The 26,369-nt window shown below is 41.8% G+C and overlaps 2 protein-coding genes across 11 annotated transcripts in view; one reads left to right on the top strand and one right to left on the bottom strand.

Moving 5' to 3' along the window:
• The window catches only part of SH3GL3 (SH3 domain containing GRB2 like 3, endophilin A3), a 49,145-nt gene extending 39,252 nt beyond the window's left edge, over positions 1 to 9,893 (top strand). For all 6 annotated transcript variants that reach the window (XM_050978713.1, XM_050978714.1, XM_050978715.1 and 3 more), the window contains 3 exons: positions 1,915 to 2,018; positions 3,233 to 3,360; positions 8,976 to 9,893. In XM_050978713.1, the coding sequence (XP_050834670.1) occupies positions 1,915 to 2,018; positions 3,233 to 3,360; positions 8,976 to 9,181 (438 nt within the window). In that variant the 3' untranslated portion in view covers positions 9,182 to 9,893. The remainder of the gene's footprint in view (positions 1 to 1,914; positions 2,019 to 3,232; positions 3,361 to 8,975) is intronic.
• A 687-nt stretch (positions 9,894 to 10,580) lies between these two features.
• LOC103816200 (lamin-L(III)-like) lies at positions 10,581 to 24,963 on the bottom strand. Of its 5 annotated transcripts, XR_007778530.1 has the most exons (13): positions 24,599 to 24,963; positions 20,445 to 20,601; positions 19,614 to 19,739; positions 18,572 to 18,742; positions 17,533 to 17,658; positions 17,198 to 17,418; positions 16,259 to 16,472; positions 15,371 to 15,478; positions 14,407 to 14,523; positions 14,206 to 14,310; positions 14,002 to 14,072; positions 12,713 to 12,744; positions 10,581 to 12,170 (listed from the first exon to the last, which is right to left on the bottom strand). XR_007778530.1 is itself a non-coding variant. In XM_050978710.1 (12 exons), exons 1-11 carry the CDS (start codon positions 24,961 to 24,963, stop codon positions 14,031 to 14,033), a joined length of 1,752 nt encoding a protein of 583 aa, XP_050834667.1. In that variant the 3' UTR covers positions 10,581 to 12,170; positions 14,002 to 14,030. The 5 variants fall into 5 exon arrangements, 3 of the variants coding, with proteins under 3 accessions (XP_050834667.1, XP_030084285.2, XP_050834668.1); XM_050978710.1 differs by lacking the exon at positions 12,713 to 12,744; XM_030228425.2 differs by lacking the exon at positions 14,002 to 14,072.
• Positions 24,964 to 26,369: the final 1,406 nt, after the last annotated feature.

The raw sequence follows: 26,369 nt of genomic DNA, 5'->3' as shown, positions 1-26,369 counted from the left end.
GCAGTCAAGCCTCTTGCTGTTTTACCACTGTAAGTTAATGAGGGCAGCAAAAGCTGGAGCATGCTCTTATCAACAATTTCAGCACTGCTCCACTGTAGGCTCTACCAGTTGCCTGGTTGCAGTGGATGTGTGTTTAGCAATTCTGTCTTGCATGGGCAGCTGAGAAATGTTTCAGGTACTGTTTATCATTAGTCAGAGCACCAAACTAAGGATAAAAGAGTGCAGGAATTCAACTGGTTTAGCTCAGCCACTAGAAAACGGATGAGTTATGCATTCTAGTGTAAGTAATTCTGCCTTTGGGAGGGGGTGAACTCTATATCCCTCTGAAGTTTTTGCTATATCCATTTCCTATTGTTTCTGTTTAAAGAAAACTGTGCTCTTCCCCTTCCATTCTTGTTCTGACCCAGTCTGTCTATCTTCCCAAAACTTCTCATTATAGTCTTGTTGTCTAACACAAACACTGTGTTTGTGGAGATCTTAACTGCAATCACCTCCTTCTGATCCTTTCCAGTTCCCCATGTGTCTCCCTCCCTTGGTCTCCTTGCCCTGAAGTCTGTTCTCTGAGCTCTGGTTCCCAGCCATCTTGCCAGGTGCCTTTCCCAGGCTCAATCCTGATCCCCACCTTTCTCAGGTTTTTGCACAGCCAGCTCCAGACCTCCCACATTGACACTGTTGCATTCACTTCTTATCAGATCCATCTTCCTGCCATTCCCACACAACCAGTCCCAGGTTCATCTTCCTAAGTAGCTTTTAGTCCCTCACGTTTCTCTGACTCTTTCCCAGTCTCTCTTTCTCTCTCTCTTTCTCCTAATTCACGGCTCCATATTTATCCTAGCTCTTAATTGTCTTGTTTGGACAGTCCTTTATCCATTTTTTCTGACGACACATCCAAACCCCTGGCACTTTGTGTTTTGTCCTCAGCTGTTTATATTGCTCTCTTCTGACTCTGATAGGATTGTCCCAGCTGTTGGTTTGATTCTGTGCATTTCATTTCTCTGTGCTATGTGACAGTGTTTGGCTCTCTTGTAGTCCTGGCAGAATTTTTGATGATCTTTTTAACTGAGTAAAAGCAGACAAAGTATAACACAAAACTGCCATGGGTCCATAAAACATTTGTAGAAAGTTTACTCAGATATTTTCTTATGATCCAATGTCTGAAGACATCATGATGGAATGGAAAGATGTCAGACTTCTTGGGGTCTGTCTTCTTAATGTTGTCTTGAAGAAGACAAATATCTGTTATTGCTCCATACCCCATACAGCTTGAACTTTTCAGCTTGTGTTAGGGGAATGAGATTATTTGTTACTTCATGAATAATAAAATTTTGAGTTTTTTTTCTCCTTCACATTCTCTCTTTCCTCATCACTCATATTTTTGAATGATTGGCTAATATGCTTTAAATCCAAGTAGATAAATCCTGTTTCATTTATCAGTTTATAAATGCTGCCATCTAGTGAGGTAAGTCCAGATCATTTCAGAACTGCACTTTGTAAACATTGATAATAAACACTAATGGGTTTGAGTCATAAGAGCTGTCACAGTGTAATTTCTTCCAGCATTGATCAGAAAAGCTCCACTTTCACCTGCTGAGGGGTCGTGTCCTCTTTAATGTTTTGGGCTTGGGTGTTGACAGACAGCTGGCTTGGAAGTTGAAAGCAGAAGGGATTTGCACATTGTGAAAGGAAATGACTTAAGGACCCAGCCCTGAGTTAGTGAACTAGAAGTTACACCTCAGTTTTTTTCAGTTTCCAACTGGCAGTTTCTTTGATAGAATCACATGTGCTCTTTTCCAGTAACCTCTACAAGGGACTGTGGTCTTTTGAGATACCAGGTCTGTTTTAAATGATCTGTTTGTTTATCCTTCTGCTGAATGTACTGCAGAGCCCTTACAACTATTTTCCTCTGTGTTTCAGGTAGAACAAGTCAGCCAGTTGGCCGTGTTTGTAGAGGCAGCACTCGATTACCATAAACAATCCACAGAAATTTTGGAGGACCTGCAGAGCAAGCTGCAAAACCGGTAAGACAGAACTCCTCATAAAATGCTGAACCTCTTCTGCAGCTGAGGTTCACAACGTTGGAAAGTCACTGAAGCCACAGATCTTGTAGCACCACCTCCCAGATGCACATTTGCTGTGCTTTGTGCCAGACTGAGCTCCATGGCTTTAAACCCCTGCCACCTGGCAGCTCCTCGCTGTGCTGGGAGACTTTAATGTAACACAGGACCTGCCCAGGGAGCTCTGAGTGTGTGCAGAGTCTCTCCCATCTGTGGTGGTTAACGGGGACAGCCTCCCTTTGTTTAGAGGTTTATTTCAACTTGCATACTTGGAGTTGTGTTTTGGAAGATGTGCTTGAAAGTTGGCCTGTTTTTATTGAGATTAAGGGGTATAACAAAATTCTACAGCACTGTAAGGAACCAGCCAGCTGGCCAGGAACAGAGCTGTGCTTAACACATGCATGAAAGGCCCAGGTTCTTTGTGTCAGCCTAAGGAAAGGGAGAAATGCTGCTGTCACTGGTGTGTCACTCAGGTCACCAGAGACCTGAGTGTGTCACTGTGGTGTATGCAGGGTCAGGAGAACTGCTTGGGGCTTTCAGCTCAGGGTGGCTGGGGGGGCTGTGAGCATTGGCACGAGGACAGCTCTGTCTGCAGACACCCAGTGCCATCCCAGCTGGAGGGGCCAGGGGGGCAAGGAGCTCTCAGCTGGGGCACACATAGCAAGAGGTACTAGACAGTTTTGCTGGCTAAATGGTTTTTTCCTGTATTTCCTAATAAAAAGGCCACGTGTGAGATGCAGTTCCTGGGCCTCTGTCCTGGATGTATTTCTCCATATGTCATTTGCATTGAGCTTTCCAGGGAGCTCATTCCTGCAACTTGTGCTGAACTCAGTGGCAGCTGTGGGTGCTCATCACTTCTCAAACTCAGGCTTTTAAGCTTTATGCCTTTTTCAGCAGGACCAAAGTATTAAATAAATTAGGGACTTGTTGAAATTCAATTATTGCATGAGAATTGAGCAGCTTGTAGTAAAAACACACACTCCCCCCCAAAACAAACCAACCAACCAAAAACCAAACCCAAAGCCATAAAGCCAAAACACAAACCAATCAAAAGAAGCCTAAAACCAGAACCAGCAGAAGATTTTCTTACTTCACCTTTCAAATAACTTAAGTTCTGTAAGTATTTCTTCCTTCTTTCTTCCTAAGTAAATCTCTTGCTGCTCTTCTCCGTGTTACAGGATAAATGTAGCATCTAGTCGGCCTAAGCGGGAATTTAAGCCAAAGCCTGTAATAACTACAACTCTGGAAATTGGTGATAATCAGCAGCACAATGGGATTGCCTATAGTTCTTCCATAAAATCATCAGGTGAGTCTGTCACCACAGAATTAATGTGTCTCTAGATGTTTTGCCAGATTGTTGCTTGAGGTATTTCTTATACCATGAGAACAATGGATCCATCAGGCATCAGTATCTGTGCATCTGACTCCAGACTGTTTCCCAGATTTCAAAACAGAGCTGTGAATCAGGGTTCCTCTCAACAGACTCTCACCATCTGAAATTTAGGTGTGGCATTCTCCTTGGTCTTTTAGGTCTCTGAATTGCCACTGAGGGTGGGAGGAGAGAGAGGGAGAGGCACTTGCAGAAAACAGTTCATTTCTTGCAAAGACAGATGCCTACAGTGGGTGTGTTTGATCACAGTCTGGAGTATCTCCAGATGCTAATTTTTCTCCACAGTCTCAGAGCATAAATGATCTGTACAGGATCTCAAATATTAGCCTTGTAAAATTCAGAGATGACTTGCACCCTTACTGTTTTTAACATCTTATAACTTTACTATCCCCTAAATTATGCACCAAAGTATGAACTGAAGTACTTTTAGTACCTGTTGGTGGGGGCTTAAGACCCTTACCTTTGATAAGGCCCTGATTTAAAAAAAAAAAAAAAGCAGCTTTTGAAAGTTTTGTTAGTAACACATCAAATCAGCTTTTCCTCATCTCATGAATGAAATTATTTTGCCCTTTCTCCTTCACAACGTATGATGAGATCAGCCCAGTTAAAAAACAAAACAAATAAAATCCCCAAACAAACAAAAAAACCCAAACAAAACCCCAATGACAATATGCAAAGGAAAGAGAATGAAAAAGGCAGAGATTTTTCTATAAACATTATGTGGAAGGAAAATAGAGGAGAAGTAGTAAGCCAAAGGTTCCCTTCTGTACTTAGCATGGCATCTAGGATCTTTTCCTGAAGGTTTGTTACTTTGGGTTTTTTCCTAACTCTCCGATTTCTTCTTCCCTTCAGTCTTGTCCCTTTTAAAAAGTTGTTGGGAGAGAAATGAGAGAACTAAAAGTGAATGAATAAAGCTTGGTGCTGTAATTTCACGCTCCTTCCAATGTCTCTTGAATTTTATTGCACTGTGCTACAAGAGGAAACCATTATGCAGTGCATACTGAAGGGGATTTGCAGCAGATTGGCAGCATAAATCCACCCAGCGAGATCTGATTCCTCAGTTTGTTTGAAGCTCCTTGTGCTGTCTGAATGCTGAGTTTTTGAGTTGCTGTAAATTGTGGGAGGGAGGGAGACAACCCTCTCTGTGAATTATCTCAGGTTCCTAAGACCTGTGACAGAAGGACACATTTCATCCAAAGCACTTGGAGGTGTTTGCAGGGATCAATAACTTCCTTGGTATTTTCACAGCACATCTGGATGAAAGTAGCAAAAACATAGCAACTTCATTAAAAATCACCATAACATTTTTTGGCCCTATCAACTTCTCACCAAGTTATATAGGATTTTTTTTTGGCCTGTTTTGCACGTGCAGGGGAGAAAGGAGATTCAGATTCAGCATTTGTATATAAGCTAGTGTGTCAAACTGCATTACAGTGGTTTATCATTGCCATCCAGCAGTTGTTCCAAGATGTCCTTCAAGGATAATCAGTCCTGCCTTTGGAGAAAGTCTAAGATAACTTCTCCAGGTTGCTTCCAGCCCACTTAGTTAAAGAAAAATCTCAGTTTTAATGAGCTGAAATTCAGTGAAAACTGGAAAATAAATGACCACTAATCATTAAGATAGGGAAGGAGTGAGGCACCTCCATTCACTGACTCCATCCATGGACTGTTGCACCAACTGTTTGCATCTCACTGAATGAAAGGCTGTCACTGCTTCACTTGCTTAGTGCTGTCAGAATGGAAACAAAATAAAACCACCATAGAAGAGATGAAAAGGCGAAATAGGATATATGAGATAATTGTTGCCATACTTAAGTGCTAATAGCATTGGAAAGACCCTGTATGCTGGTCTGTTCCTCCTAAAGCTGTGGATGCTGCACTTACTTCCCCAGCAGGTACAAATCATCACTGAAATCTCTGTTCATTCTCTTTGGTTTTCCTATTCCTATTCAAACATTGTCCATATGGATTTCTGTGAACTGCAGTAGCCTCAATCTGCCCTGCTTGTAAATGGGAAAACTTTTCTGTCCCTTTTTAAAATCAGAATCATGAACCAGATAAGATTTTTTTTATGATCTGTGATTTAGAAATGCAAACCAGGCAGTTCTAAGCAAAACTGCTAAATGTCTTAAAGTCCCCATGAGATGGGGAGATAGCATTGTAATCACCTTCTTTTTGTTTAGGAAACTGACCTCCCCATCCTACTCAAACAAGTACTTCCATGATTCATTTTCCCTGCTTCCATATTGACCCTATCAAAATGCAGATCTTTAATTTCTCTGGTACTGTCCCTCAGGGTAAGTAATGTCTTGGTACTCAGCAAAGCCATGGAGATCTGTAGGACAGTTCAAAGCAAGATGTGACACATTCAGCACAACTGCCATGGTACAGTTCTGAGCATGGAAATTACTTTTCTTGTGTTCCACAATATTTTTTCAACTATCAGCTTCTTGGAGCAGAAACTCTATTTTCCTTTGTATAGTCTCTAACATGTGAGGAATATTTACTGCTTATGACTTGCACACATTTGCAGGGCTAGATTCACATAAACTTAATTTTTATGTTGTTGGGAGTTATTTGGCTGCTTTGAGTAAATGCAGATAAAAAATTCTCTATTTCTAATTCATTGTTATCCTCATTAATGAGCTGCAGCTGTGAGCATCATCTGGCTCACTTTAGAACTCTTTAATTGCTGTATTACATCATGCCTTTCCCTCAGTTTGTTTGTCAGGTTTGACTATGATATGAAATATATGGATCTGGTTGCCACATGCTGGAATTTAACATAAGCATCTAAGTGTTTACTCACTTCAGCTATGAGGGAGACTGGGATTAATTATCTTAGCAAGCTTCCAGTTTGTGACTATTAAAGTACAGTCTTGCTACCTGATGCATACAGCATGGTATAGAAGGCAGAGTAGATGCAGGTACAGGCAGTAACACCCTCCCTTTGGGGAAAGCAAACAAAAAGCCCAAACCACCATTGAATGGCCTTTTGGTTTCATCCTGTAACTCCAGGAATCACAGACAGCTTTTTGCTTGCCCTGATTTTGTGCTGTCCAGATCTGAGTGGTCTGGAAATTAATGACAGTTCTGTTTTGACTGTGACAGGGACGTAAATTAAAGAAATAAAGAAGGTGCATATGGAGTCAAAAATTAACATAAACCCTGTTGGCAGAAATTGCAGAGTGCAATTTATTTAGCTAAAACCTCTGCAACATTTGTGCAAGTAGACAGCAAAAGGCTGGAGTGGTGCCAGCAGTTCTGTGATGGTAAGCAGTGTGTGTTGCAGGGTGTCAGGCAGTGCTGCCCCCTTACCTTTGTCAGGGAAGCTTTGTCTCACTGGATTATGCAGTAGCAGCAGCTGCCTGACTCTAATGAAGACTTTGACTGATCCTACAGCCTGGAGTGAAACTGGTGGTGCTTGCTGTGGCCATTATTTAAAAACCTTTCCAGGCTGCCAGACGTTTCTTTGCAGTTCTTTGGAGCTTAAAATGAACCAAATGTGATCCATCTCTGATCAGGTAGCTCACTGTCAGAAATTAAGTGGCCTGCAGTAACAAATGAGCCCTGTCGGAGCGGCGGGTGAAGGCGAGCAGCTCTCAATTACCGCGATTGCCGCCCTCTGCTGCTGACAGCTCCGGAGAGCTGGTACCACTCCTGCCTTGCCAAAGGCTGAAAATAACTCTGCTATTTTTAAACACAATCAGTCCATTTTTTGCTGGGCAACTGGCTCATCATCTCTTTTTCTGCATGGAGTCCTTCAGCAAATGTATGACAACCAAGCTTTCACCTGTACCAGTGTATTGGAGTAGCTCTAATTTAGCTGGGTCTTGTAGGACTTTATCACTACTCTGAGCCTTCCAGAGGATGAGCCTGGCACTGTGAGAATGCTGCTCTGGGAAGGTTTAGTCTCTGTTGGCACTTCTCTTCCATTGTTATAAATAAAAGCTCTCTTCTGCTGCTATCAAGGGTAAAATATACCCACAGAAGAGAAAAGCAATTCGTACTTTCCCATTTTAACACCAGATATTGCCCCCAATTGTATTATTGTCAATTAAAAAGATGCTTTCACCTGTCTGTTTTCTCTGAGTGATCACCACTGGTTCTTAGCTGGTTTCCTTTAGAGACTTCTCCTAATTCCTTTATCTAGAAAATGCCCACGCAGTTACTCTTTAATAGTTTTCTATGTGTTATCATGATTAACCAGTTAAAGTGCATTTTTGCCATTTTAGCTGTTATACCTGTATTGCATTACCAGTTGCATGCAGGTTTACCCAGTAAAAAAGGATAGCTGGGAGACTCAAGACTGGAATAATTGAGTATTGCTGCAATGCTCCCAGTAAGACAGCCTGAATAATTTAAATATAAGTACTAGTGTTCTAGAGGTGTCATGCTGTAAGGAGTGGGACTCCTCTTTACAAGGCAGCAGCATTAAGTCTTTTCTCCTATTCTTCATTTATAAATGTATTTCAAATAACTGGAATTTTACTTGGATACATTACATATGTTGTTAAAAAATCTGTAATGGCTGAACTACAGTTGAACCATGGACTAGTCCTTAACCACAGAATTGAGCTTTACAATTTGAACATAATTATTCTAATAAAAAGTATTCTATTTAGTCATAAATATGAATGGTACCACCAATGATTGGTACCAATCCGAGCTAATTAATAATCCTCCATAAGAATATATTTTAAAAAGGTATTTACTGCATTAACAAGTTTGCAAGGTTAACTTTTTTTTTAATGTTTAAGGGTGATTTGAAATTAAGATCTTTTAGGATAAACATTGCAAATCATGAGAACAGCTAGATACTGTATCAGAAAACTGTTTTCGTCCCTAAAGTAATTTGACAGATGAGGTGCCTTTGTCCCTACCACAGCCTTTGCCTTAGTTCAGATGGATTATGTGTAAAGTAAAGGAGTGGAGCACACGAGCTCAGGGAGCAGTAACCCAGAACTGTCACTGCTCAGGTGAGGGTGGAACCTCACTCCTGCCACAGCATGTGTGGTGTGAAAATCCAGGGGTCTACCTCAGGCTGCAGGGCTGTGTTTGTAGGACAGACCAGAGCCCCTGCCCCTGGTATGTTTTCCCACAGGACCAATGTGCTGCAGTGCCATTTGTTTAAAGGATTCCTTATCATTTCCCCTGTTGACTTTTCTGCTTCCTCGACTCCTGCCCTTCCAATTCCTCTGGCAGCTGCTCCATAGAGAGCACATGGGGTTTGACAACTGATTACTCAAACCCTCAGGTGGAGATAAACATCCTTTTGAGAGGGAAGGCAGCTAGGAATGAAAGAGGAGTAGCATCTGAACTTAAGGAACAATTATGTGTTAAATTTATTATCACTAATCTTGTATTTTATATGTAGAAGCACCAAATGTTAATGAATAAAAGCAATGGAAAAGCTGTTGCTGTTGACATGACAGCAGGGCTACATTTGTGACCCCTTGTTTTGTGCTTAGTGGCTGGTGGGATGCTCTGAAGCTCAATTAATGTGGTTGTTTTTTCTGTCACTGGGGCAGGTTCTTCAGTGCACATGGATCAGCCTTGCTGCCAAGCTCTCTATGACTTTGAGCCAGAAAATGAAGGCGAGCTTGGATTTAAGGAAGGGGACATCATAACTTTGACCAATCAGATCGATGAGAATTGGTATGAGGGGATGTTAAATGGAGAGTCTGGCTTCTTCCCCATTAATTATGTTGAAGTGATAGTTCCCTTGCCTCAGTGATCGTGTCATTCGAGCTGTGAACATGATTTCATGACTGAAATGGATTCACAAATGTTCTGTCAGTGTGGCATTCTGTGAAAGCCTTGCTATTTGACTGACTTACTGACTTTTGTATGCGTCTTTTTAAAATGTATTTATTTTATATTCAAAAAAATTTCACCTTCCCTGATTTGTCAACCTGCAAAAAAACCCATACCCAGTTTTTTTGCTTTGTGCCTTGAAGATCACTGTATGAAGTGTTTACTGGTAGCTCACTGTTGCTCCAAAACTGCATTTCCTTGCTATTATTGTATGTGGGTTTTTTTTATCTTTGGCTGCAATGATTTTACTATTGAAAACCATTTTAAAAAATACTGTTAGTGAAGCTAACTGTAACCAGTTCCTCAGTTACTGATGTCCTTGAGCTGTTTTCATCTATCACACCATAATTTATTGTGAACAAGTTAATTCATCTTTTGCATTGTATGTTGACAAAAGGCAAAGTGGTTGTTGTCAATATTAAGATGATGTTGTACTAAGTACAAGTTCTCAGCATTGAAAATTGGTATAATTTACTGACCAAACTGAATAAATATTTCTGTGGGATAAGAAAAGTGGTTGCTGCTTCTGTACTGATAGTTCTGGCACTTGTTTGAGCAGGAGGCCACTGTTGCTGAATAGAGCAGCTTTCAGTGACAAAAACAATACATGAATAAAGAAAGTATTAGTTTTATGACACCTCTGCATTGCAATTTTAATAATCTTGCTACTTCTCTATTGATTGTTTAGCATTTATGTCTGTTAACATCTTTTTCTAGCAGAAGGAAAAGAGAAAAGTTCCTTGAAACTAAGTACAAACTGCTCCTAGTTCCATAGGGTTTGTAGAGAGCTCCAGGAGAGAAAGGGGTGAGTAGCACTGGTGCCTACTGCACAGAAATGAGAAGTTGATACATTTCTATTTCTTATATTTATGGAGGGAAAGGAGGAGAAAGAAGAATAGGTAGTGATGGAAAGACATGTAATAACTAAAAACATAACAGAAAAGCCTCAAAAATTAAGGATGAAATCTGGCATCAGTAGTACTTATCTAAATGCAGATAGAATCACTTTGTTTTTGTTTTGTTTACCATCTCCTGCTTTGCTTTGTAATGTAGTAGTGACCAAAGAAAGTGAGCAGCCCTGGAGGAAGATGTAGTCTTTTGCCAGTTGCTCTCCATACAAGACAAATTCATCAGAAGAGAGCTGGATTTTTTACAGGGAAGCTGTCTACTGAAGATTTCTCTTGAGCTCATCAGCACTTTAGCTCTAGTTGAAGTAAGTGATCAACAGGAGAGTGTATTGCTGAAGGTTTCTGCTCTCTGCAGTCCCTAAAATCACCAGGCTTATTACTTCAGTCTTTTGAACCACTCAACAGAAATCATTGAACAGACAGACTTTTTTTATTTAATCTGCAAATATTTAAATCCAAGATTGCTATTATATACATGAAAATACCTTTAATAGTTAAAAAAGTTTTAAGAAATAAATACAGCAAAGTTAGAGCAGCAGCTATTTCTATTGTTTGAGATGGAACAAGAATTTGGATCTGCTAAAATCCAAGTCTTAAACCAGCATCTAACTCTTGATGTCTCAGAATTTTTAAATAATATAAGAGTTTAAGCTAGCATAGGAAAACCTCATCTTAGCACCTGCATCCTCACACAAAGCCAGTCTTGAATTTGGAACTGAACACTTTGGCAAGGTAGAAGACAGTCAAAACACTACTCCAGCATTGAGAGAAATCTGCAGGCTCAGCTGCTCCCCTCCCCTCCTGCTCTCAGGTGGAAGTTTACTTCGTGTGGCTCAAAGCCCTTCCTTTCCCCTGGGGCCAGCAGGGGAGCAGTCTGGAGGAGAGACAGAGTGACAGCAGTGCCCCCAGGGCTGACTGTCCCCTCCTGAGGGTTACAGGACAGCATTCCATGGAGCACAGAGCTACCACATTGACAGGAAGCGGTAACCAGTTTCCCCCAGCTGTCCCACAGCCACACTCAGCTGCAGCCTGCCTGAAGATTTAGCACATAAGGGCTCCAAGAGCAGTGAGTTTGATGTGTTTTTCACTACAGTTGGGGCTTTCTAGCTGTGATTTTTGACTTAGCATATATTTCTCTCTAGCTCCTTAGAAAGCTGTTGGGACCAATCAAACAGTGCCAGCAGCACAGGTCACAGTACTTGCTCTGTCAGAATGAGCTGCTTTTTCACATTTTCAGGATACATTTGTCTAAGTTAAGGCTGGCACAGCTCTGCTGTGATACACTGTACCTAGGAATATACAATACTGAAACAGGGACTTCAGGTGCTAGACTATAGAAACAGTACATTTAATAACAGGCAAAAATATTTTTGACAACTTGCTTTTAATTCTAAAGTATTTCACTCTAGGAAGTGATCCAGACCAGTTTTATGTATCTCTGCATCAGGATCTGAGCAGGAAACCTTTCAGACCACTCATCACTCTTCAGGACAGTGTTTTACTTCAGACTTGCTCAAGGTGCAAGGGTGTGATTGGTCCCATGTTTCCCACTCAGGCTGGAAAGAGAAATTAATTACCTTTGGAGAACTCCATGTCAGAATATTGAGAAAGCTGAGGCAGCCTCATGTTCATTGTCAAGTATTTAACATCCTTCTAGGGCACATGTTTAGAAGCTTTGTAAACTCTATACCCTTCTCTGTTTCAGCAGGTCACAGAAACCAGATCCTTGTGTAAAAGTATAAACAACTTCACATGGAGCTTGTACTCTACTGCTCTTTGTATCAGTGAATCCAAAGCCAGGGTCCAGTATCAGAAGGCAGGAGATTCCATCATGTTATGGACGATGCTTCTCACAAAGACATCAGATGGAATACGTGAGTTCCAAATTCCAGATATGACAGAAGACATCAATACACATACAGTCTGTGTCACCTGGGACTGAGATGTGTTTTCAGGTTATTGTCCACATTACATGACAGAACAGCTGGGATCTTCATTTTGCTGCAGAGAGAAAACATGAAAACAGTAGGCTAATTAGCATGTGTACAAACTTAGTATTTCTTGCTTGAAATTTACCTACTTGATCCTCATGTAGGCAGGTAGGGTTTTAGCACTTTGTAGATTTAGTTACTTACTAATAAAGCAAAGTGGATTTTCAAGAGGCAGTACAGGAACTGTACTACACAAGTCTAAGTCCATGCAATACATGAGCCTGTGCCTTCCTAAATGAAAGGCTGTCCAACTGCCCATCACTTCCTCTCTTCCCAAGCAGCAGAACTTAAGTGGCATGCAGATATGTGCTGCCCTCGTAGGATGGTAAAAGCAGAAGCAAAACATGGAAACACTGCCTTCCTTTAAAGCACAGCATGCATTCTTCCCATTATTTTACTTCACACAACAAGTTAACTTCTGTTTACTAAGCAGCTATTTCAGTACTACCAGGCAGAAGCAGCATATAGGTACTAATATCAAACTTTTGACAGGAATTCAGCAAACAAAAATGACATTAAAATTTGATTGGAAGTATTAGAATTGATTCTTACCATAAATGGCACACAACTGTATTGTGAAGTTGCTGATAAAACAGATTAGAAGTGTAAGGAAAAAAGTTACTTTCACTTTCGTGATTATTAAACAAGTCATATAAGTAAATTCAAAAAATGCCTTTTAAAATAAAAAGAAGCCATCCTTGAGGAGAGGCCCCACTCTGAGTATGAAAAGAAGCTTGTATCACTAAGAGCCCAAAGGGCAGAATAGCGTTATAGACCTCCTCAATAGCCTATTTAATGGGGTCTCACCATCCTTCAGTGAGACTGAAAATATTACAAGAATGTGCATGCAAGTCAGGAGACTAACAAACATCCTTTAAGCCACATGGTATTGTTGTAACAGATATTTACTCAGATTTTCTGTTTGAAAGGACAAAAAAACCCAAAATAAAAAACCAGCAGGCAGTAACTGCCTCTTAAGGTACATTTTTTTCAGAAAGACAGTACTAAGGTATTTTTAAGTTAGTTTTCAGACAGATACATTATGAAAATATCTAGGAAGTGGCAGTGGGAGCTTTAACCTAGTGCAGTAAGATGTGACCCTCCTTGTAACTGTGTAGGATCAGTTTCAGGAAGAGCTGCAGTAGCTGAACATTTGTCAGCAGGAAGGAGAGAGTTTTTAGCTAAGCACCCCCTTGCTCTCAGGCTCTGGAAGTTTGTACCATAGTACTGTTTCAGCTCAAGACACAAACCAACTTGAATCAAGTACAGTCCATAATTAGTTGATTAGGACCAACTTAAAGCCCTCATATTAGTTGGTTTAGACCATTTCAGCAATTAAAGATAGCTCAAAGTATATCAAAGTACAGTATGAGCATCCAAAATCTATCACTTCAGACTTGCATTATGGTCAGTCAAAAGGCATTTGAGGGGGCTGGATAGTCTTGCACAGGATATTACACCATGCAAGTCGGTAGCCAAAAGTTTGTAAGTATATTGACCTTAAGTTCACACTGGAATTGTCTTAAAAGCAATTTAGGGACACTGGTGTGTCAAATCACTTCATCCCAAAGAAGTAGTTAGTGTTTGCATTCTGTTCTTGGGATAACAGTTTTAATTCACAGTCAGATATGCAGACGATATGGACATTAACTTTTCAGTGTGTCAATAATAAGACAGCAAACAATGCTACTGTTAGATCATACTCAGAGAATAAGCAAAACTTCAGCTGCATTTCTGATGCAAAGCCATGCAAGCTACATCCTATGTGGGACAAGAGACTGCAGCACTACTGATGAAGCAAGTTTTCTATGAGGTGACAAGCATGATTCTCACCGTCTCACCTGCTTAAGGATGCTCACAGGAACCACTATCATGAAACCAAACAACATTTCTTTTTTCTTCTTCTTTTGGTCTGACATCAAGAAAAACATTAAGAGTTGTGGGATATGAAGAGTACTTGGACAAGTATTTTCATTTAGTAAGGAAAAGAAATGGCCATTGAATAACTCTGCTGACAGCATGTATTTCAACTTCAGGCAGCTTACCTGAGATGCAAACTCTGCTTCACTTCCAGTTATTTCTTCATAATCATCATCTTGCTCACTTTCTTCTTCTCTGGGTACAAGCATTATCTTCCTCTCTGCGAGTTCCTAGAATACAATTGAATTGCCACCAAGACCCCACAGGAATTAAGCACAAACAAATTTAGCATCAGGACAGTAGAAGCATTTTATTATTTCACTTACCTCACCATCATCTGTGATGAGTGTAACACCAATATTATCTCCAGTTCCCCAAGATTTCTGAGACCTCCAGACCAGATCACTAGGACCTGGGCTAACACCAGCAGCTGCACCCCAGATCTGCAACAGATTTACAGTGAGCTTCTGAAGAATCTTCTTCACTAGTTAGATTACAATTCAGTCAAACAAATATAATTTTTAAGTATTTTAATACCACAGACATCCAGTAGGAGAAACTGAGCCACTGTAATCCCTGGCAAGTTAGTTCTTTTCAGGACTACCAAGAGTAGTTGGTAAAGTCTTTCTAGCTGAAGATTGTAAAACAGTGCAGAAAAGGCTGTTAACAGCTTCTGTCCAATGTAGAGGTAGCCCTGCTTGGCCACATAGAACATCTGAGTCAAGAGCCAAGCCATAGTCACAGACATGCTCAGGGCAGCAACTTCTGTGTGCAAGAGCCTCTCACCTGGAGTCACTCGCTGATCTGTTGAACAAACTCCTCCACAGTTTGGTTCAGGTCTTTGATCACCGTACATGTGTACTTAGAGTATGATTTTAGAGCTACTATTTCTCTTAGCACTACAGATCATGAGCTCAGCATTGCTGACTTGGAGTAGGCTGAAGATTTTAGCAAGAGTCTGAGTCTCCACACAACTTTTATCAAGTCACAGGAGTATGGGAAAACCTAAAAAAGCCCTAGAATACAATGATTCTGTTTACAGCTAGAGCACACTCCAGTCCAAGCTGGAGTGATCACTTGGGATGATCCAAGTTCAGTCCAAGCTTTAAAGGCAATGTAATTAGCATTTCAGATCAAGTTGCTTCAAGGGTTTTCCCTCTATCAACACAGAAAATAAGAGCTTTCATTCTTCAGACTTGGATTATCTATTTAGTTTTCCATATTACAGCAATCTCTACTGACATCTAACATAACAGAGCTCTGAGGAAGTTTTACAAACCCAATACCTACTGTAACTTCTTGGCCTGCCTGAAGAGTGAAACTTGAAGGAAACTTGTAATTAACATCTGCCACACTTTCAATACGTCGTCTCAACACCCAGCCATGTAGAGATTGATCCTGTGGGACAAGAAATTTCTCTCAGCATTACAGACCAACACTAGATAAGTGAAACACAAGGTTCTTTCCAGACTCAAGTAGCATACAACTGTCTAACAATTTTGAGGAATCAGCCACATTTCCATTAAAGCCTCCATTTGTTTTCTCCCTATACATTAGGATAAATCTTCATCAAGTTAAGCCACACCTATTCTTACCTTCCATTAATGGGAGGGTCATGATACTCTTTATCAGGGAGATTCTGATAAATGAAGTTTGCCATGTCCAACTATACGTATAGATATACACCAACTATATATACTTAATTTGCCATTCTGTATGTCGGGCTGAAATGGCTAAACTACCAACTGTATGTTTGAAATCCTGATGATGAACTCTAATAGTTCCGAATTTTCAAACTAAACTAGTGGAAGAATTAGCTAATTGGCCATATAAACCCTCTACATAGATTAGGTATCACCAAGTCTATTCAACCTTTTAGGTGTTTTAAGTATTTTCAACTAATGTGAAGCAATCTTTATCCAATTTACTGGAGCACCTATTTAGTTCATGAAGGGCGAGTAGTACTCCTGGTAGTGCTAGCCTGAATCTGATGACAAACAGCTAAAGGTGTTCAATTTCTGCATAATAGAAGGCCCTGCACCTCTACCCAAAAGCACCTCCCAGACAGCCCTGGAAACAGAGCACCTGGAGTACCAAAAGGTCAGTCTAGTCTGTCACTAAGCCAAAGCCATCCCTGAGCAGTCACACATTGCAATGTACACTTGAAAATGGAAGTACCTCATCAGAGTGGTTTTTAAGCCTGACAAATTTCCCATCTGCATCGATCTCTTCAATAGATATATTTCCAGTAGCTGAAACATGCTGAATAGTCTTAAGTGCAGCACTATGCTCCTTCTTTTTGGTTTCCTTGATTTTCCTTTTCTTCCCATGCAGGTATCGTCGCCCTTGAGTTGCTGTGCTGTGTGAAGATGGACTGGGTGACAGCTTTAGCCTAGAAGAGAGTCAGATAACATTCACCTGTGATCTGTGAAGCAAAGCACATCTGATGTGCTTTGCTTCTTCTCATGCCTACCCTCCCACTTCATCCAAGCCTAACAGCTTCCTATATCCAAGCTTTCCATGGAGTCTTGAATACAAAATTTTACTTTTATTGGCAAGAGTAGCTAAGTGGTTTGTTTAGTTTGGAAGACAGCCCCAGAGTCCAGAGCAAGCTTATATTGGTAAGAGAAGATTCACAACTGCACTAAATATTCCTTTAAAGTCTCAACAGACACAACCTTTAGTGAAAGTAATTTTAAGTTTTTGACCCTTCCTAGCATGTATTGAGAGTATTGAGAGTTCATGTTCTCACCATACATGCAAGATAGCATGTCTGCATAGACAGGAGTTAATTCAAGCTTCCAGCTTCATTCATGGAACTTGAATGCTCTTTATGTCTAAGATGTAGCGCAAAACTTTGAGACAGTTGAGGAATGTTTAATGGACCTTTGAATTTTATCAGCTGGATTAATGACGTTACTTCATCTTACTGTACCATGTGGTAGATGTGGGACATAAATGCCATTTACAGAAGATGATGCTTCAGTGACTGAATCGCTATATTAATGACCTGATTAGTGTTTGTTTCGTGTCCCCCCACATTCTGGAGGATAAAGAGTTAGTGTAGAGGTCTTGAATGAAGCAAGTTCTCATAATCAAGATTTTGTCATAGCCTACCTCTGTTCCTCTCCTTCCAACATCTTTCTGTATGCATTTATTTCCAAGTCTAGAGCCAGTTTCACATCTAAGAGATGCTCATACTCTTCCAGCTGTACTTGTGCCCGCTTCTGAGCTTGTTCCATTTCCTCCTCCTTTTCAGCCATACGCCTTCGATGGAGATCACGATCGTAATCCAGCAAATTCTGTAGCTCCTTTATTCTGCTCTCCAAAGCAACATTCTAAAATTAAGGGGAGGGGGGAGAAAATCAAACCATAAGTGAAGATTAGAGGCCAGTATTTTAAACTGAGAATAAATTAAAATAATTATAAGGTTATACAAATAAAGACAGAACCTGGCTTTGATACTGATTAACTTGAGAAGTCAGAATATCAACTCTCTTCTGTGTTTCCATCAGCTCCTCCCGAGCAGCATTAGCAAACTCACTGTTCTTTGCTGCAGTTATCTGGGCATTCTCCACCTGCGGATAAGTCACTGTTAGTCCTGAGTTGCACATTACCATGTATTATAAACAAGGAAGGAACACAAATAATTTTCACCTGTTACACCTGGAAATGGTTATCTTTTACTGAAGTGTGCAAATACCCATAAAGTCCAGGTCAGAAAGTTCTGTATTGCTTTCCATGGAGGTTTACACAAGTTTGACATTTATGTCAGAAAAAGTCAGCAATGATGAGGTAATGAAAATTTCTGGATTAGGATATTTCAGTTAGTAATGTATGAGGACTTTGTATGGATATTAAGTAAATTGATTCTCCAGAAGACCAATGGAGAATGTGTTTAGAAGCTGCTTGTCAAAGCATAGATCTGCAGGATATTGGGTGTACAAATCAAACTATTATCACTCTTCCCCAAAAAGTCTATTATTAAAGAGTTCCTGCATCTTTACAATCAGCATTGAATTGCTCTACAAATACCTCAATCTTTGGATATCCCAAGAAAGGATAAAGTGCTCCTTCAAGAGGCACTTAGAGAATTTTCAGTGGAAACAGAAACACAGGCATCCAGAGGAATTCTCCAAGTTGGCATGCAAGTTGGTGTGTAGGAAAAGTTAGATTTTATTCAAGACTGAAATTGCTTAATACAAACATAACACACCTTGGTCCTGAATCTGTCAGAAGTCTGAAATATTTTCAACTTCTAATTCCGGCCTGTATTTATGCCTGAACCAGTTTTTGTTTGGGATCAAATGATTGCAGAAGTCCTGCTGTTAAATTTGACACTGCTTTGAAATTCTGTAACAACTTAGGCCAAGAAGATATGCAGTGAATGCAGGGGTTCCATCTATCAGCTGTCTTTGCCCATGCGACCTTAATTATGTCAAGGTGCAGAGAACTTCAATTTTGTTTTACTGTCATCTTTTCCAAACTCACCTTTGCACTGAATGTTCGCTCCATCTCCTCTTTGTAGCCTTGAATTTGTTCTTCATGCTGTTTTCTGAGCCCCTGCAGAGCATCTGAGAGCTTGCTCTCAAATTCTCTTTGATGGCCAGATTCTACTTCTGCTATCCTGCTCTCATGGACTCTTTTTGCCTCCTTGAGCTCCTAGAAGAAATTTCTCAGAGAATAAACAACCCAATGCAGTTTGAAACTAGATTTAGTGTACCAGCTTCACAAATCCATCCCTGTTGAAGCAGATTTATCATTGACTACACAGTAATTCATCTTTATGCATATCTTATTCATCCATTAAGACTGGCACATCTACCTTGCTGCCTCACTATTGTTTTTCCACCTCACTGTCAACATTGCTTAAACTAAAATGTAGTAAATACTTAATTTGCAAGATGAATTCTTTGAACTAGATAGATTCTGTTTGGTTTTTTAACTTAGAACACATGCATATACAGTTCAGGTTTTTTAAGCACTGTTACTTCACCTGTTCATGTTTTATTCAAAAAGTAATAGCAGTTAGTTAGAAAAATTTGAATTCTTTATCAAACCATACACTTTGAGATTCCACCAGTAAGAAGGAAGCTGGTTTACATTCATATATCAATTATTCATTTAGTTGTAGGTACTGACTTCTCTCACAATGCTTACCAGACACCTCTCAGAAGTGCTAAGAAAGTTGGGAACACAAGTTGTTTAAAGGAAATTTAACTTCTCTTACTTTAGGCTTCAAGTAAACTTCTGGAATAATTTAACAGTAACTAATATATAGGGATTTCAGTTCTCTTTAGAAGAGCAGCCTAAGAAATTTCTCATATCCCAAATACCTATTGGTATTGTCCCAGCTGGCACAAGGTTAAGTACTTTCTTGAGCCTTCCTATGTAGGTGGATGTTATGAGGTGATGGGCTGCTACAGGTTGCTGGTTACCTTTTTAGAGAAAAAGCAATGTTAAGATGGGCTTTAAGTGCATCCAAGGATCATGGACACTTAAAAAGATGCCTTGTTAATAAGCTAAAACATACATCTTCATGAAGGCGCTTCTGGAACGTCATTTCTTCCTGCAAGGTTTTCATATGGTTTTCTAGGTCCACCCTCCTCAACATTTCACTGTGGAGATGCTTTTTAGTATCTTCCAGTGACAGATTCAGCTAGAAAAGGCAGACAACAGGGTTATCAAAATTAAGAGGTATTTTTTCAAATTAGGCAGCCAGGTTGTTACAAGTCATTCAACTTAATTACTCCAATAATCAAAACACACTGGTTGAGTGAAGTGGGTTACTCTGTGTAAGTTCTTATGTCAGTGGGATCCAAATATCAGCAACAGATAGAATCCTATTTAGTTGTTATGTAGACTAGATTTTCCTCAAGGCAAATATAGAACAGCCCTTAATCCCTCCAGCTAAATTTGACTCCTCAAAGTAGACTTCTGATGAATCAATTGTACTATCCATATATATTCCTCCCCTTTAAAACTGTAATTATTACAAACTTCTTCCTACTAATATAATTTTTTGACAATCCTCCAAATACAGCCTATGTTGACAAATTAATATACACTTCCCTGATGTGTTAGAGAATGCTACAGGGACTATAGCAGAACATTTCATCTTGCTTTGTCTTTGGAACAAGAAACATCACATCCTATGGTCATAGAATTAAAGGTACCTACAACAGGTGGAAGGTGTAAGGAAACCACCATCAGTAGCATTTGCTGTCAGCAAGGTTTTTGTCTACTTGTCACTGTCATAGTTACCAGCCCTTCTCTCCTTTTAACCATCAATAACTAATTGAGGAAAATGAAGCAAAAACTGCAGGAGGAAAAGCAAAGTTTAGATTCCATCAGCAAGCCTTACACTGAGTACTTGATCCTTTAATTCACGGAGCTCGTTCTCCAAAGTCCTGTTCTCATTCAGGGCCGTTGCTAAATCAGCTTCCTTGGCATTTAGCTGGGCATCGAGGTCTCTCACACGAGCCTGGGCCACGTTTAAATCACTTTCCTTTTTGGAATTCCTACAGGAGAGAGTTTTACACTGTTAAGTGCAGCTAGCATGGGAGCATTTGTCCTTAATGTGTTTCCCTTCAGAGGGGTTCGTGGTTAAACACAGGAGAGGTTTGTCAGGCTCACGGTGAGAGCAGAAAAAAAACCAGACAGGGCCCTCCGACAAGCATCATGTGTTATACCGGAGAGATTCCTGACCCATTTTCCAGCCCGTTCAGAGCGAAGCCCAAGCGGAAGCCAGTTATTTTCCACGGCATTCCCAACGGGACAGGGAAGGGACGGCACAGGCCCCCAGCTGCACGGGGGAGAGCTGGGACCGGACGATCCTTCAGGGGCAGCCCCGCAGGGAGCGCCTCAGGGCCCCGCACGCCCCCGGCCGGGCAGCCCAAGCCGGGCCGTGAGGGCAGCTCGCGGCCGGCGGCGCCAGTGCCTCACGGGGCGGAGCGCGGCTGAGGCTGCCGGCGGTGCCGCTCCTCCTCCCCGTAGCACACAGGGAGCTTTGTCCCCCGGAGGCCACCGGCCGGCCCGGGGAGCTGCCCCGCCGGGAATCTGCCTCCTGCAGCGCCTCAGCCACCGCCGCGAGTGACTCCCTCCCCTCCCTCGCAGAGCAGGTACAGGCTGAGGGGAACTCTGCTTTCAGAGCAAATATCCATCATCAAATATCCATATCAGCTCCAGACCAATACCCAGGAGGTACCACCTGGATGGTCAACACTCTTCAGTGGCCATCGGCACCACAGTGAAGTGAGAGAAGGGCCCACAACGAGCTCCTGTCAGGGAAGAGCACTGCCATCATTCCCCAGACTGCTCCAACTTTTAAAATCCTTCCATTTGCCTGCCCACTATACAGAGTCACAGTCCCCGGCTCAAAACACGTATTTGAGATTACAAAGAGTAAAGAAAGTCCTCAATTTTTTTTGGCAACACCAATACTGCCAAGTGGCAAAGTTGTGTCAACTCATACAATGTGTTTTCCAGTGGATAACTGAGACCAGTTGGCAAGAGTCCAAAGTAATTCTGCAGGATTGATCAGCTTTAGAAAGCTTGAACTGCAAGGAAAGATCGGAAAATACTAAGGGTTGTTTAGTCTAGAGAAGGGAATAGTGACAAGAGACAGAACAGTTTTTAAATACATGAAGGACCACTGCACAGAGTTAGGGAATCTGTTTTCCATGTCTGTTGCAGAAAAGGCAGGAAGCTCCAGGCTTGAATTGCAGGGAGGAATACGTGGGTTAGATGTTAGGGAGAGGAAACTGGCAGTTCACCACTGAAGCACACTGCCTGGGGGGGGATATTCTGGAATCTCCATCATCTGGAATTTAAAATAAGGGTTACACAGAATCTGCTGGAAGAGATGCAGGTATGGCTGGGTCCAGCACAGGCCTGGGGCATGTGGCTACATCAGGAGCTTGCTCAAGGCCTTTTCTAGCCCTGATCTTCAGAGGCATTTGTTGACTGTGTTGTGCTAGAAGTTATTTATGCCTTACTCTGACTCTAGAAGAAACACAGCTCTACTACCAGTGAAAAACAAGATAACGTGCTGTAGTTTAAGGTTTCTTTCTTTTCTAGGTATTAATTATTCACCTTCCCTTTTAGTGTCTCTGCTACCACTACCCCTTAATGTATTACATATGTTATTGAGTATGTCAATATCACTATGTAATACTGACTGTTTCATCCTACAATAATATAAATTTCATTCTGCAATCGAAGTGTGTGCAAAACAGAAATTCCATTAGTATCTGTTTTAACAGTTCACTTTCCAATGTAAGCATCTGACAGCCAGGCTCAGATTTCCTGGATTCTTTCCTGAAAAATATTATTTTCAAAGAACCCTGGAGTGAGACATTTCATCTTTAAGAGCAACAAATTAACAAGTCTGATTTTGACAAGAGCATTTACTACCTGTTTAATCCAAGTTTAGGGTTCAGAACACCACTTTATACCCCTATGCAGCAAGCAGTGACAGTTACAGTACTCTGCCACATTCCATTACCAACCATTCCAGAGCTAAGTGTGGCCTTACAGACTATCAATTACAAGCAAAAACTTTAGGGCACTGCCAATCACATGCCTTGTAAATCAGGATGTCACATAGGCTTGATCTGGAGAATTTAAATAATTTTACCAAAAGATTTCAGGTGTGTTTGAAACAGACTCCAGTTTGTCAAGACCAGAGGATGTCAGCAGCAGGTACAGAATTCATTCTTACAACCTCAGCTGCTGCACTGTGTTTGTTCAGCAGCAAAATGCACATCCACACTCTCTGGTGCAGAAAGGAACTGGTCTTGTCTTTCTCTGCTGTGTTACTGCAGTTGCTTTGACCTTCCTGAGGCTCTGAATTCAACCAATATACTTATCTACAATTCCTCCTCCCCGAACATCTTTGGCCTGCTTCCAGTCACCATTGTTTAGGTAGTATGGAAAAAAACAAATGCAATCAGTTTTTTGTTGTCAAAAACCTTGAGTCTCCTAATCAGTGAATAATAAGGGCCAATAGTTATTGTTGTTGGGAAATTATCTGGTGACATTTCATTCTATAAGAGTTAAACAGCCAGCAGGTTATTTAAAGAGTGTATATATCTAAGGACACGATACCCTCAAAGTTTGTTCCAAGTCATCTGAGACATTTGCAGTTAGGCAGCCCAGATACAACACACATTAATATTAGGACTTCAGTCTAGTCCCTTCAGAAACCAATATGCACTATGTATCATTTCTCATGGGCTGTAAATTTAACCACTTCTAAGACCTGGTTACTGTAAAGGAAAAAACCCAACCCAACAGTCTAGAGAACTGCATATCTGCCAAGTCTAATGCTTTACAAACAAAGCCATAGTTATACAAACACAAAGACCAGCAGAAAAGTCTTAGAACAGGCATCACCCCTCTCCTCACTGTCCACTCAAGTGGCTGGTTAGATTTATGAAACAGATCTGTGAGCCAAAACCCAGCATGACAGAGACAAGCCCAACAACTATGCAGCTGTAAACAGAAGCTTACAGTAAAAACATGTTGTATTCCCAACTAGAACAGCTACTTGAGTCTTACTGAATCTGTGAGGGGGCAAGACTTCCTCCAGGCATTAAAAGAAGAAGCTGGTGCCTAAATTTGCTCTGATACAGGTATATAACAAGATGTGAGGGGTCTGTGGACATCCTAATTATTACAAGTCTATAACTGATATGGGAGTACAATAGGGTATTACAGTAACTAGCAATGCTAGCAGGCTGTTTATTTCTATAGAGGAAGCTTGTTGGGATTGGACACTTGTTCACACACCTCTTCCTCCTTCTGGAGGATGGGACAGCACTTACATTGTCATTGTTCAGGCTTGGTGAGCTTAGTCAAGATGATTATTCCAGCCTCAGGACACACAGCTTACAAGACAGTCAAGCTAAAGCAGCAGGCAGCTCATCTCAGACTTAAAAGCAACTAGGAAAACTTCTGAGCAAAACCAACCAGGACCAGGTAAGACATACTGCTCTCAGAACTATCTTCTGTCTGGTATTGCCCTTTGGGCAAAGCCTGAGCTAAACAGCCCCAAAAAAGATGCACTCTGACTCCATACAAACACTCCTTCCACTGCTCCATAACTTTCTACGTACTTGCCATAATCTTCAGTGTTTGTAAACACAGGTGTGGTGCCAAAACCATGCAGCTATACATTCATAGCCCAGAAGGGCACCCAGCACCCCACATTCTGCAGGAGTCCCATGTCCATCTCAAACACGTGCTGATGTGACCCCAGAGCATCGGAGGTACTCAGCAGAGTCGCCCCAGTACACCTTCAGAACAAGCATCCAGACTTCTCCTAACCCCAGAGCGCAACACCTCCGGGATAATAACGCTGCACGACCTGGACGTGAAACATCACCGCGCACTCCTCCCAGAACTCCCGGGCTTCTGCCAGAAGCATCCCCTTCCCCTCATCCTGCAGGAGCCCGAAGAGGGGGCTCCCCGGGGTGTCACCGGACGGGGAGGCCTGCTCGGGACCAGAGCACCGACCTGACGTGCAGTTGCCGGTGCTCCTCGCCAATCTTTCCCAGCTCCACCTGCAGCGTGGCCCGCTCGATGGCGATGTCGTCCAGCGCCCGGCGGGCGTCGGCCAGCTCCGTCTCGTAGCGGAGCCGCAGGCACCCCATCTCCCGGTCGCTGCCCGCCTGGTGCTCGCTCAGCCGCTGCTGCAGCACCGACTTGTCGGCCTCCAGCGCCCGCACCCGCTCGATGTAGGCGGCCAGGCGGTCATTGAGCTGCCGCAGATCCTCCTTCTCCTGCAGCCGGCTCAGCCGCGCCGGGCTCAGCGAGGATTCGGCGGCGCGGCTGACGGAGCGGCTCCCGCTGGCCGGCGTGGGGGGCAGCGCCGTGGCCATGGCAGCCTCCGCTCCGGGCCCCGCCGCCGCCGGGACCGCCCCGCGCAGGACACCCAGCGCCCGCCGCCGCCCCGGTATAAATAGCCTCCAGCTGCCGCCGGCCCGCGCCGAGGGTGGGCAGCTTAAAGGGCTCGGGCTGCGCCCTGCGGCCGCCCCGGCCCGGCCGAGCCCTGTAGAAACCACTTTTTTTTTTTTTTTCTTCCTTATTCCTCCCCCCGACCTCTTTCCACCCCCCCCCCGCTTTATTTTTCACATCTGCCTTGCTGCATCTTATCAGTCCAATGCTGCTGCCTGGAGAAGGCGGGGAAGGAAAAACCTACCGCAGCCCTGCGTTCTCGCAGACCGGTGCAAGGGGTCGGGGCGAAACCAATATCCCAGCTCTAGGAAGATGCATGACAGCTGTAGTGATGCTCATACTCCAGCATGCTGCTGCGTCAGTGCTCTGACTGTTGTGTCTAGGATTTTTCTTTTTTTTTTTTTTTTTTTGCAAATTGTTCAGCTGATGAAAATAACCGTTCTGCTCTTCGTGGGCGTTTTAGCTTTCCCGTCAGCCATCCCACTTATATGTTCTGCTTAAAAGCTGATGCGTAAGCAAAAGGAAGAATGGATGTAGAAAGAGAACCTGCGTGAAGACAAATGTGTGAAGCAGTCTGTAAAACCTTACACTAATTATATTAATAAAAATCAGTGTTTAGTAAGAATGTTGCTTCAGCAACCTTTAATAACGATGTGAACAGTGATAATTATCAGTTTTCTCCACCAGCTACTTAATTTACCCTTTTTAACATGCATTTTTAAGAGCAGATGCTGTAGAAAACTCATTAAGTATGAGCACAAAAACATCTGAACATTACTATTACTGTAATTTACACTGTTTGTTGTAGCAGTTACAAGAAACATCAATTAAGATGTTAGTTTAAGGTGTTATTTGCAACAGAAAAATAATCTTGGCATCCTCTTCAAGTTCTCTAAGTATAAAGATAGATTTTATAAAGAGTGTAGGCATAAATTCAAGCTCCTCTTTATAGGTGGACAGGCAGGTAAAAATAGGAGAACAACATAGTTTGCCCGAAGACTGTAGCTGGGGACTTTAGAATTAAGTCACTTATACCTCTGGATACAAAATTACAGCATAGATAAACATAGAAGGTGTGAATCCACAAGAATTTTTTTTCTGAGCATCTTTACGCATTTTTATAAAAACTCAAAATATAATTTCAAGATTCTAAAGCTATGTACAGCATGGGAGTGACATAGAGCCAGATTAAACTCCTCTGGTTCTCATCTGAGCAACACCACCAGGAAATTCTTTCCTACAGAGCTGTTCCAGCGTTTTATTTTGATATAATGAATACTTGTTTGTCCTCCATTGCCAATAGAAAGCTCAATTCAAGAAAAATAAAAAG

The sequence above is a fragment of the Serinus canaria genome, chromosome 10 (genome assembly GCF_022539315.1).
Source record: "Serinus canaria isolate serCan28SL12 chromosome 10, serCan2020, whole genome shotgun sequence".
NCBI lineage: Eukaryota > Metazoa > Chordata > Aves > Passeriformes > Fringillidae > Serinus > Serinus canaria.
Note: the sequence above shows the minus strand (reverse complement) of the source record. Positions and strands in the feature narration are given on the sequence as shown.